This window comes from Triturus cristatus, chromosome 10 (assembly GCF_964204655.1).
Source record: "Triturus cristatus chromosome 10, aTriCri1.1, whole genome shotgun sequence".
In the NCBI taxonomy this organism is placed as follows: Eukaryota; Metazoa; Chordata; class Amphibia; order Caudata; family Salamandridae; genus Triturus; species Triturus cristatus.
Genome location: NC_140593.1, coordinates 1,023,220,492 through 1,023,233,273, shown reverse-complemented (window position 1 = coordinate 1,023,233,273; position 12,782 = coordinate 1,023,220,492). Strand labels below are relative to the sequence as shown.

The 12,782-nt window shown below is 40.3% G+C and overlaps 2 protein-coding genes across 6 annotated transcripts in view; one reads left to right on the top strand and one right to left on the bottom strand.

The window, feature by feature from the left end:
* CDR2 (cerebellar degeneration related protein 2) overlaps positions 1–3,275 on the bottom strand; it is a 113,748-nt gene extending 110,473 nt beyond the window's left edge. The window contains exon 1 of the mRNA XM_085629039.1: positions 2,984–3,275. Coding sequence (XP_085485165.1) covers positions 2,984–3,071 — 88 coding nt within the window. The 5' untranslated portion in view covers positions 3,072–3,275. The remainder of the gene's footprint in view (positions 1–2,983) is intronic.
* A 111-nt stretch (positions 3,276–3,386) lies between these two features.
* LOC146796457 (solute carrier family 68 member 1-like) overlaps positions 3,387–12,782 on the top strand; it is a 166,833-nt gene continuing 157,437 nt past the window's right edge. The window contains exon 1 of one of the 5 annotated variants that reach the window (XM_085629036.1): positions 3,387–3,517. The gene's annotated coding sequence lies outside the window, so the exon portion shown is untranslated. Of the gene's footprint in view, positions 3,632–3,936; positions 4,111–12,782 lie in introns of those variants that run through there. The other 4 variants (XM_085629038.1, XM_085629037.1, XM_085629034.1 and 1 more) reach the window with 4 other exon arrangements.

Sequence of the window (12,782 nt, the reverse complement as noted above, 5' to 3'; positions counted from 1 at the left end):
TGAGAGCAAGGAACATGCCTCAGGCCGGCTATTAAAAGAAACGACACTATACATATTTACTATCGCTAAGTACACAAGATTGAAAGAACATCATATTTTTACATGTGCTTTAAAAGCAACTGTCAAACAGTGGCGTTGAATGAAAAGTCCCTCAGGGACCCCCCAGATAGTCATTGACTTTGGGCTGAATGGAGGTCCCCTGAAGGGTTGGTGGCACCCATGGGCTGAAGGGGCTTGTCTTACACCGCGATTGACAACAAGAGTTGAAAAGCCGACCTCATCCATGCTTTTAAAGTCCATGATCTTTTGACAATGGCTGGGATAAACCCCATCTCACAGGCTTCCTTTTCATGCAGTGAGAAATATCAATGCTTCTTTTTTTTGGCCGGGGAATAGTAAACTTTTTAACAAAAAAGGATTAGTGTGAGAGTTGCGGCTCACTGGGAAACACATTTTTATAACACCTAACGCTGACGTATGACAATACTTTTTATGACTAAACTTCGTAAGCCTGGACGTCTGGAACTGTACCCTGTCCCCTACTGTGAACATTTAAATCGTGTCAAATAAGCTTGAACTCGCAGACAGCCTTACACAGCACTTTGTACCACAGAAGCCAGAAAGCATGTACTGAACCCAAACAAATGTGCATTTGTTACAACCAATGTACAATCAGACATATGATTGTACATTAGTGGCATCAAATTAACAACAGCAAAGGTACATTTGTATGGTAAGTGAACACCATAACCTCCGCACCAGTCAACTAAACGTGCTCAAAGTGAACAACTTTAACTATTCGTGAAAATGCAGAAGAAAAAACACATTGGAAAATTAAGTTTCAACTAGAATTAAGGTTGTATGAGGTACTCAAAAAAAATATCATAAATGAATGAAAGAATAATTGAAAGTTTTGTTTAAAATCTCACATAACAAGCTACAACCTGATTAGTATTTCCTAGCAGCATGTTTAACCACATAACTGGTCATATCTGGACAGTTTCCCAAAAAAGCATTTACAATAGCTTTGTACATTCTGTGCATACTTGAGTTATACGTATATACAGAACTAATTTAAATTCCTTTCTGTAAAATGTCTCAATTTGTTCTGCCATTTAAAAAATACTACTTGGGCCAAATGAGCCGTAGGAGCCTCGCATATCTGAATTTTTTTTAAGACCATATGTGTGCTTACACCAGTTTATTAGACTGCCTAGTCAGTCAATCAACATCCTTTTTTTCGGTGTATATGAAATCACACCATACAGGCACAATTAAAAACTGACTGACTGTCCAGTCATTACAAAGAATCACCAATTACAACGGGAAGTAGTAAAAGGAAAATCAATTACTGAACACTTCCTTTTTAACGAACAGCTCAAAGTAATCGCAAGAGTTTTAAGAACATAATACTTCCATAACTAAATCAATACAGAAGAAAATCTTTTAATAATTGGACACAACGACTGCTATAAATAAAATACCAGACAAGTGCACAGTTCATATTTGAGAGTTCTCTCCACTTTGGACCACCATTGAGCCAGAGTTCAATGGTAACCATAAGCATATACTTCATAAGAATAATTTTGCGCTTGGATTCGGGGGAACTTAAAAAGGGGTAATATGCGTGTTTACTAGAGATAGTAAGGCAAGACCTCTTACAAGCTATGTATTTAAGATTGTTGTTGGCCTGTTTCAGTCTGAAACACGCGCGGTTAAGGTAGCTCATTTCACTCTTCAACCCTCTGTCTGCCATAATAAAGTAATCGGGGAAAGTAATCTTGAAGGGAATCTTTTCAAACTGTATTATCCAAGTGCCCAAAACAACATGGTATGATATGACTTTGTGCAGTATGGACGATGTCTTCAGAATTCTTTTTTTAAAAAAAAAAAAAAAAAAAAAAAAAAAAAAAAAAAAGAGACCACCAACTAAGACGTAATCTCCGTGCTGTCTGAAAAACAAGAAGCCTTGAGCTACATTTCATATTTGGAACGTTCTACAGAGCAGCAATTCTTAAAAGTAATACAAAACTTACAAATGGGTTTTAAAATATGAAATTCTTCACCAATGTTTGGCAAACATCATGATTGTAACTATTTGTGATTTTCAGGAGGCTATTTGAAAGTATATTGTCAAACGCTGACATATTTAGCAAAAAATATTATTCCTGCATTCCAAGCATTAGGACAAGAACTTTTACTTTCTCATAAACATATACAAAAGCCCAATGACAGGAGGAAGAAATTATTAGGACACCCAAACACCGGGAGACCAAAACACAAACTTGGTTAAGGCGACAGGTAGAGGGACAAGGAGACACAAGCATTGCAATTGTGACAGTATATACCGTCCTGTTTTACATAAGCAGACCTCAGGCAACACCCCTACGAGCATAAGATTCGGGCGTCGATAGCTATGCGCACATCCATGAGAATCCATAACATCACAAGGGCACGCCAATGGCATTAGTATGCTAGCGGAAAAAACATAATACATGCACATGCATATAAATTACAAACATAATTTTCAACTTCAAACATCTCTTGTCAACCTTTCTAAAAGTTAATACAGCAGCTTGAGAGAAGGCTAAAGTACAATGGGATAAGGGCGCAAGGCAATCGCAGCACCTCAACTCGCTAATATAGGCACGACTTTTATGTTAACATGTTGGTCAACCCTCGCCTCCCTTTCAACATTAGCTTTCGTTGGGAATATCTATACACACGTGTAGAATGTGTTCCACACATACATGAACAATTACTATGCATTCCATGCATATTTCTTCAAAAGTTGAGAAAAAAAGTATTTTCTTAATTCCTCTTAACCATCCCATCCCTCTCTGGTAGAAGGACTGGGACCTTCGACCCCTCCCTAACTATGCGTCCTGATTCTTTCTTCATCTTTCAAGGAAATGACTCAGATCTCATTTGCTTCATCCTCCCCATGCGTCCGCACACATGGCGAGCTGAAGCTTGCACTTACCCTGATGCAGGTCCCGTTGGTCGTACCAAGGTTCGTCCTCCCTCATGTCAAATTCCTCCATCACACTACCGGTAACCACGCCTGCCATCCGTGCACTCCGTCCTGAAAGGTAGTCCTTAGCTCACTGACAGCGGCACCGCACAGCAGCACTCCCTAACCCCGGCCAGCTCCCTGGCCAGCCAATCCCAGGCTTCTGCCCCGCCCAGCGCCTCTCCAAGCCGGCCGAGCTCATCCGGAGATACCCGAGCGCCGCTCCTCACGCTACGTGGCAGTTACTACTACAGAGTATTCAAACCACAACTTATCAACCCGCCCATATCATGCACGTGCAAAGGTTCCGTCGTCCTGTGTAACGACTAGGCCGCATAATATGGTACTCAGCCATGTTAGGTGTGGTTTACTAGTGATTTATAGTCGAAAACTGCTGGGCGCAAATCACGAGCTGCCAGAAAAGACAGAATACCGGCCACCTTGTGACATACAAACGCCTACCAAAAACTCTAATACCGGTGAACGCACACGAAGTTGGACAAGGTGTTTTTTTTGTTGTTGCAGTTTTATATAGCGCGCACTGCACCCGAAGGTATTAGAGCGCTTTAAAAGAGCAGTATTTACATTACATGGACTGCAGGCTATGGAGAGATTAAGGTATTTGCTCAGGATCACAGGATGTTATGCCTACGCCGAGACTAGAACCCTGTTTTCAGTTCGAAAGACGGCCGCTCTGGTTGTATCGCCACATCCTCTCCCCTAAATAATATTCAATATTTTATATATAAACATGATGCGGTTGAAATTCCATATTGTAATTACTAAATCTGTAGGTGTTACTTAAACGGGCGCCCCATTTCTCAAGACTGACAATGTAATCCATATGTCGTCAGCATAGCTGGTGCAGTTGGTCAGTCAGTGTTTTGGCAAATTCTCCATCCAACATGGCCGCTATTGTAACACAAGACCTCCGATTACTTCCAAATGCTTTCACTCTGGCAGTCTCATAGCAACAGATCACGCCCACTACCGGGTTCGACCGGCACCTGTCAGGTGTCAACAGGATGCAGCGAATGGGAGGCTGGAGATGCCGAGAGTGAGACCCTCGATTGCACAAGTACCTCTGCTTATGAATGGTCTCTGCTGCTGCGCGCCTTTTGTTCGTGCTGTGCTTCACTCACTTTAGCTCATCTGTTATTTAAACGCTGTTTGTATGTAGCGCGTCGTATATCATTTCCAACGCCCCCCCCCCCCCCCTCTGGCATTCTTTCCTCGCATCTGAAGTGTTTTTGGTGCTGTTGGCTGGTATCAGCAATGCTGAATATTTAACGGCTGGTTATCAGTTCCTTACTCAGTTCAGCTGCTCATCCTGAAAAATAATTTAATGACCGAGCAGTTAAGTTCTTGCCTGGTAGATGCATCACTAATACATCAATTACAATGTGAAGACAACTAGGATAATTGTTTAATTTACTTTGCTTCCAGTGGAATTAAGACGTTCTTTTTGGTAATGAGTCACGTGGGTCTGCAGTCGAATTGTTTCACTTAGTAGCTTGGCCTGTTTGGGGTGTCTGGGATAGGTGCGAAGTCAGTGGGGTTGGTGGCAGTTATAATGCACGTGAACAGCAGGGGCATCTGTGGCACTATATGGCAGAAACAATCTGATATGATTTTGGAATCTCAAGAAAAATGATTGAAAATGTACATACAGTCAGGCGATAGGAGTAGGGTGAATGGTAAGATTGTAGTGAGAAGGAACAACAGTGCTTTAAATGGGCCGGTACTGTTTAAGGTTTCAAGTTTATTTTATTTCGCTCGACTAATCAAAGCCATTGCAAATTATGTAAAAGAGCATAATTAGATATAGTTTCAAAGCGTACCATTAAAAAGTAATTTGATAAGATTTTTTAAATATTGTTATAAATCCATATCACATATAAAAAGTGCTTACTTATGAAAAAAGTGCTGACCAATGATTTTGGACAACAATGCCGAAAAATAACAATGTCTTGTAAATAGATTAATGGTGATATATTACTGATTAAAACCGCTAGCATTGCTATTGCACTCATTATAACAAAGATTAAAATAACTATAAATCAATTAAAATGTGCTCATTAGTATTGAGCAAAAACAACAATTGATGGACAGAATGCAGAACAATGTCATACATTCACACCAGCAAGGGATCCTGGCTGAAGAGGGGTGAAACCCTGAAACCGTTCCTAGGATGCTTGTTTCCAGTCCAGGGAGGTCCTGGCCTGGCAGTTCGGGCAGGACTGTTCCCATTCGGCACAGGGTCAAGACTGATTTCCATATGGCTGGGTTCAAACTGGAATGGCATGGTGATCAAAACAACAATGGATTTAGACCCAGATCTCTGTACTGGGGAGAATGTATGACCTTGTTCTACATTCTGTCCATCAACTGTTGTATTTGCATACATTCACCCCAGTACAGAGATCTGGGCCTAAATCCATCATTTTTTTGCTCACCATGCCATTCCAGTTTGAAACCAGCCATATGCAAATCACGGGAGCCAAGCTATCCTGTCTGATGAGGACTGAGGTCAAGACTGATTTGCATACGGCTGGGTTCAAACTGGAATGGCATGGTGTGCAAAAAAATGACGGATTTAGGCACAGATCTCTGTACTGGGGTGAATGTATGACATTGTTCTGCATTCTGTCCATCAATTGTTGTTTTTGCATTTGTCACCCCGAGTGGGACGGGTATGCCCAGACGTGGGTCCTGTGATCTCCATGCTACTGGAGTCCAGCTATCCTGGCTGAAGATGGGTGAAACCCCGAAACCGGTCCTAGGATGCTTGATTCCAGTCCAGGGAGGTCCTGGCCTGGCAGTTCGGGCAGGACTGTTCCCATTGGGCACAGGGTCAAGACTGATTTGCATATGGCTGGGTTCAAACTGGAATGGCATGGTGATCAAAACAACGATGGATTTAGACCCAGATCTCTGTACTGGGGTGAATATATGACATTGTTCTGCATTCTGTCCATCAATTGTTGTTTTTGCATTAGCATTGAGCAACATTTTTACACAAGCTCTGTATTGGATAACCGTTTCCTGTATGAATTCAGATGTTTTCTAAATATCAATTTTATACAGTGCAGCTGGACTTTGAACTTAAAAACAACCGGGCATACAGAATATATTCAAGCGGTTTTCAGCAAGGTAGCAGGTCTTAGACGCTTATCTGTTTTATCTAAGAATTTGATTAAACCGCAAATAGCTTGATGATGTGCGTAGGTGAGCAAGAAGTCTACTGCTGCCGAAACTGTTTGTGAGCCTTGTTTAATCCATATTTGACAAAGAAGTTTCATGCGATTGTCGATTTGGGCTGGACAAATGCTGAGAAGGTGAGATAGTCGCCTGCGTTTTACCACATAGCCGACATTCAGTTGATGCTGGACGTGTCGACTATGGTCGTAAAAGATCATATGATGTAAAGTTTCCCATTCTTATAAGGCAGTACTTAATTTTGTTGTGCACCGCAAAAGTATCTACAAGATATTTTTGAACCTTTCTTTCGTTATAACTTTTTAGTATGAGTTAAGTATGCTTTCGGATCTTAAGAGTCCAGCAGTCTTGTGCAAATGATGCAATTTAAGTTAGACTGTTTAGAGCTTTTTTGAAGGTCTGATGTGGGAGGTTTTGGTTCCACAGAGTTGCGATTTCTTTTTTAAGGGTCAGTGCTTCATGCAAAGCGACAGACCATGGATTTTGGATGGTTGTGTTGTTTGTTGAGGCTACTTCCTTCCAAATTAATTTTTTCAAAGTCCCTTCATTCCCAGCACGAGTAGCATGTAAATATTTAAGGGTGCAAGCATTTTGAGCCAATATTTGATTGCATAATGTAAATTCCAATCTAATTGGGGCTGCTGCAGAGTGATTCGGTAGTTTGGATAGTCGGTGTTCATTGAAGTACCATATTCCGAGTTTGTTCATTTTTTTTTTTCTTTTTTTGTCCAAAAATCACAACATTTGTCTTCTCGAAGTTTACAGTCATACCATTTGCAATGCTATGTATAGATAAAACATCAAGCAGCCTTTGTAATCCTCTAGCTGTTTGGCTTAAAAGAACTACATCATCAGCGTAGAGAAGAGAAGTGATGCATTCTTACCCCAGTTTTGGGTCATCGTTGACCACAGCATCCAGAGAGGAAATCCGATCACTCATCAGTAAATTGAAATGGGTTGGGGCCAAGAAACACTCTTGTTTTACTCCTTGTTCAATTCTAATCTTATTGGAGATTGATGATTCACAGAGTACCGGCACTCTTTTATTTTGAGAGGAAGAGTACCACCACGTTTGCAAGAGAAATGCGATACTTTTAATTGGAGAGTACCAGCACTTCACAGAAACAAGCAGGTACTCTGGTACAGAGTACCTGCACTTCTATTTTTCCATTTCAAGCACTGGGTAGAGCATGAGGAGTAGGAAAGAGTGAATGTGAATCATAAGAAAAGAAGGTGGTCAGAGAGCAGGGTGATGAGTTTATGATAAGTGATGGGGAGGGGCCAGAGAAGGAGGGAGAAAATAAAGGGAGAGGCGAGTGATAGGCAGGGTGAGTGATGGAGAAAGAGTGTGATGGGAATAGTAGAGACTAATGGTAGAGGAAGAAACCAGGATAGAGGTAGGAACATGCCAGCTACAATGGGAGCTAGACAGTTCAGTTTTGATGCACGCAAATGAGCTATACATTTCCTCAGTGGTATCCTTAAAGTACATTCTGCTCAAGAAACTGACAACCACATTTTGGCCAAAAACTAGCCACAAAATGAGAATTCCAGTTGTCAACCTTGGAAGCTGTACTCTTCGCACAGAGAGCAGGTATGGGTGGGAACAGGCCCCCATTTTATCTTTGGTCAGGTCTGCATAGGATGACAATTTTGTTTTGCTCTTCCAATTGTTATCACACTCTCTTGGAGTAAATGTACAGCAGTAGGCACTAGCCACGACTCATAATCCTCTCAGCTCTAAAACATCAGTTTTTTAATGTAGCTGCGCATGCAAGGGATCGCCACACGCACAATGTGTCCTGCGAAGTGATCAAGGAAAGTTGTCCACCTTAGACTGGAGGTTTAAGGAAAAACATTATTTTTTCTATTCAAAATAAGCCGGAGCGTTTCTTGCAGGCTTAAACTCTGAGCTGGGCTGTATTACATTTTTTTGACACTTCTTTCAATCCATCTTTAGTTAGTTGAACACAGATGCTAATTTCATAAATGGCATACCCAGATGAGGTCTGCTCCGAGAGAGAGGGTGGCAGCGGCTGTGAAAGACTTGCATCTCTGCCGTCCACTCTTCCCCCTTTGTTTCTAGAAGCACGTCAGTGAATTTGACTATGAGCAATTCTTCTTTGATGGGTTTAATTGAACTATGTGACTTTTCTTATGCTTCTGACTTGGATACTTGGTTGACGGTAGGGTCTGGGCTATACTGTATGACTTTGCCCATTTCATAATGGACAAGTTTAAATAAAAATTATATCAGTAACTTTCATGAGTTAGAAATACTTTGCTGAAATACTAGAGCAAACAAGGTGTTCCTATCCTCTAGGCAACCTCATTATTTGCAAGTAAAATATCCCAAGGCCAGTATGTAAAAATCACATTTTTACAATGTTTACGAAACAACAAACCACATCTAAGTAAAATAAGTATTTACAAATGCAGTAGGTTTCACCTTGTCCAATCCTCTCCACAAAACCCGACAGTGACAAAAACACTTGTCTTGTGCTTTGGAGAAGTTAGCCTAGTGTTTCCACGTTAGTATAAAGGCCCATAATATTGATACCTGTACAGTGGAACAACTATAGCCTCTGCAGCGGCTGCAATTAGGCACCATCTTCCCGATAGTTCACCTACATAAGCCAATATATCTGGCAAAAATCCCCTAGCCTCAATCCCATGGAATTTACAATACTGGAGATCTACTTAGATTTACTTTAATCTCTAGTAACTATGAAAGATAGCAAAGAGTCATTAGGGCATTTTAATGGTACATATAGTGAAGGTTATAGTTTTGAAAAATACATATCCAGTACTTCAGAAGTTCGTTTGGATGTGTCTAGCTATCTTACACAAAACTAGGTTCAATATTCAGAGACGCTTCAAGTATTACATAGAGTTTTGTATTCTATTCTAAAAAATAATTGGGAAAACAAGACTTTTAGTTCTGACCATATTTTGAAGTTTTAATTTGCAATATTAGTAGCATTAACTAAATTCCCTAATTAATCAAATGTGACACAAAGACATCGTGCTCAGACTGTCCCTGTGATTAATTACTCCAGAATTGAAATTCACAGCAAAGGAAACATTACTCAAAGGAATGTGGCATCTAAGGCAGGAAAAACAACATTCAAGAGTAATGGGAAACAAAGGAAAACATCTGTTGACTAAATATATTCTTTACGAAGGATAGACCAAGATGGTCGAGTACTGTTGGAGGATTTTCCTTTAGAACCCAAACCATCTCCTCTGCTTTTCGATGCTTTATAAACAATCTTAGAATACATGACAACATTTATTAGCCCAATTGGAGGAGGAGAAAAGGAGAGTTAAATAAAATAATTAAGTGATATTGAAAACAAGAAAATGAAAAACGAAGAAGCGTAGAATAACTAAAAAGCTATTTAGATGTTAAAATTTTTTATCAGATCAATTAAAGACTCTGTCCTCTAACATCAGTAACATTGGTGTGCATGATTTAATTTAAATTTTGCCACAAGATGATCATAATACTATACTTAGACTCTTTTTATTCCTTATCTATTGATTTTGTAGATCTTTGTCCAAATTAAGATTAGCCTGTAAATATTTATATAGAATACGCAATCTGTTGTCTACACATTGGTTATTACATTCATTGTCTACTTTAGATATTAAACTGGTTATGCTTATAGAGTATGATTTCCCTAGAGTAAGAGCCGAATTTTGGTTTAAGTTGACCCCCACCTATAATTCTAAACAAACTTTTTTTCATAAAGCACGTGTGATGTGATGTCTGCACAAACAATAGCTGCCAAGTTTGGCAGGTCCGTGCCCGATGGGCTGCTCCAAACCACATATTTTCTTTAAATTCTGGGACTTGTAGTCGTGTTTTATAATTGCCTAAACAAGATAGAAGTCCCAGAATTCGAAGAAAAGAATTGATTACATCACGCATGGGCCTCAATACTTGGCAGGGATGTCACACTATTTGTATTAAATAATCGGTTCACAAACTTTTGACTCCTGAGGACCCCCATTGACTCACCACTGGAAGCCGGTGACCCCCAGCAATTTGTATGATTTAAATTTCAGACATTAAAAGAGTAATTCGAAAAAAATAAACACACATGCACACAAAACAAATACTCTAAGTAGTAAGGATTTTAGTATTTTATATTGAAAGAGTTAGCAAAAAAAATGGAAAAATGTAATGGGAAGGTCGGTGCTGCATATCCCTGATTAACTCTCCTGCCAGTGCCAGAGTGGAAACCCAAAGCAGCCCTGGCAAATGTTTTCAGACCAGTCCCCATACAGTGCACACCAAGTGCAGTGAGTGAGCCCGACCACTACAAAGGGGGTTTGGGAGGCTCTCCCCCCAAGAAAATTTAGGTTACAATGGTGCATTCTACAACCCATTTGTCATTATATATTGAATCGTATTAGCTTTTAAAGAATAGTAAATGATTAACCTACTATGCACCAGGATACAACAATCTTTGTTGGGGTTCTTCAATGATTCCCTTATTATCACCCTTCAACAGTGCCTCTCATTTTTCCATAGCACATCTGTCACATGCATTTCATTTGTTTAATAGCATCTCTCATACCATTGTAGGATGTCGGAGCACTTTACGTCACACACATATAGAGACAATGAATCATACGTGTAAATCAGTACATGGAAAATGTTACATAAGGCAAAGGGGACTACAAGGTGTAGGAGTCACATGTCATTCATACTGGTAGGCATTTTTAAAGAGTGCTTGGTCTGGAAAAGCACAAACTCAGGATCCAGAACATAACACAGTGGTTAGCATTGACGTTAACAATAAATATCTATTTCCACCCAAATAACCCCCTTTAGCAGCATCAGGATAATGAAAGACTGGGAAAAAACATAAGTTACTAACTTGTACCATGCAGTGTGTAAGCAGTTCTTTGAAGACAGTTTATAGGGCACTGTGCTAGATTAGGATTGTCTCTTATGAGCTGCAGAGTAACAAACGAATCTCTGTGACAAAAGCAGTAACCCACTGACCTATGCACATAAAGTACAGTTTTTTTAAATGTATGGTACGCGTTCTTAGCAGCAGGCATATTAACCCTCTGTGCTACATTAGATAAGTCAAACCTACCACTGGACAAAACTCTCATCTCTCTTCAGCAGGTACATTAATCACTGGTGTTATCTTGACACTTTTATTGTTGATCGAAAACGGTAATTCTACAAGGAACTTTGCATTGCTTTTAAAACTGCTGCCTGCGGACCCCCTGGGAATGTTTCACGGACCCCTGGGGGTCCACGGACCCCAGTTTGGGAAACACTGTTTTAGAGAAAATAACTTCCATCTAACTGCTGGGTTCAATTTATGTTCTGATACATTTAGGGTCTGATTACGATGCGGCTCGGACCGCAACCGACTGCTTGTCGATGCGTGCAGTCGTAGGGACCAACTGACACAATCCGACGGTCGGTCGGAAAGGCCTCATAGTCCCTTAAGGACGGCGGTCCAGCCGTTGGGGATTATGATGTCGGTTTCTGACCTGGAAAGGCTTTTGGAAAGCGACATTGAAGACCCCTAGCAGGGCCCCCTTGCCCCAGGCCCACAGCATTTGTACTTGAGGGGCACCTATGGTGCCCCCTGAACATCCCTGCTCAGTGGAGGTATGTTCACAAACTCTCATTTCGCAATGGAAGCTTGTGCTGCGGGCGTTTTCTGTGTGCGGTTACATCCAGATAATGCGGTTGGAACCGCCGACCTGAGGTCAGTAGGTTTCCAATCTGCAGTGATGTCGGTTGGCGGCAACTCCAACCGACATCGTAATCAGGCCCTTAATGTCTTTCAGTTGCCAGAACTTTATTCTCTTAAGAGTAAAGAGGAATCTTGGTCTTGACTGTCTGGGACTCCGAATAGAAATAAAGTATCTAACCAAATCAGACCAATAACTTAGCTACAAATGTTCTATCCTCTCATGGAATCTAATAGAATTACCTATTCAAAAATTAGTTCCTTAACAATTCTGATTGCAACCTTTATCCGCATCCATAAAACCTGGAAAATTGATAACTTCACATAATTTTTTTAAAGTTATTAATACTTCTGCCAAACGTCTAGGTCATTCCAGTGGAAGCATAACAATGCTTGTTTCTATATAGTATGATTGGAATTATGACATTATTCCCCACGCCTGTAATTTCGTGCACTGTATTAGGATTGAATTTTATTTAGAAGCCATATATGCCCAGATTAGCTCCCTCCTACTTTCCAATGTTTATATTCCTCCCGGATAAAAATATGACTCTGTTTTTGATTTCATAAGTAACATACATTTGAAGGAGCAGGTTCAGTGGGTATTAATTGTAGGTGATTTTAATACAAAACTCTATAATTTAGCTATACAGATATATAGAAACATAGACTTAGAAGATAATACCTGAAATATTTCTGAAACATGATTCCCTTATAACCATAGGGCAGACAAACGTGAAGGGCTACTACTTTAAAACCTAAGGGCAATTGGTGACTTGGTAGTTAACAGTTGTGTGGAACCGAATATACCTGCTCATATG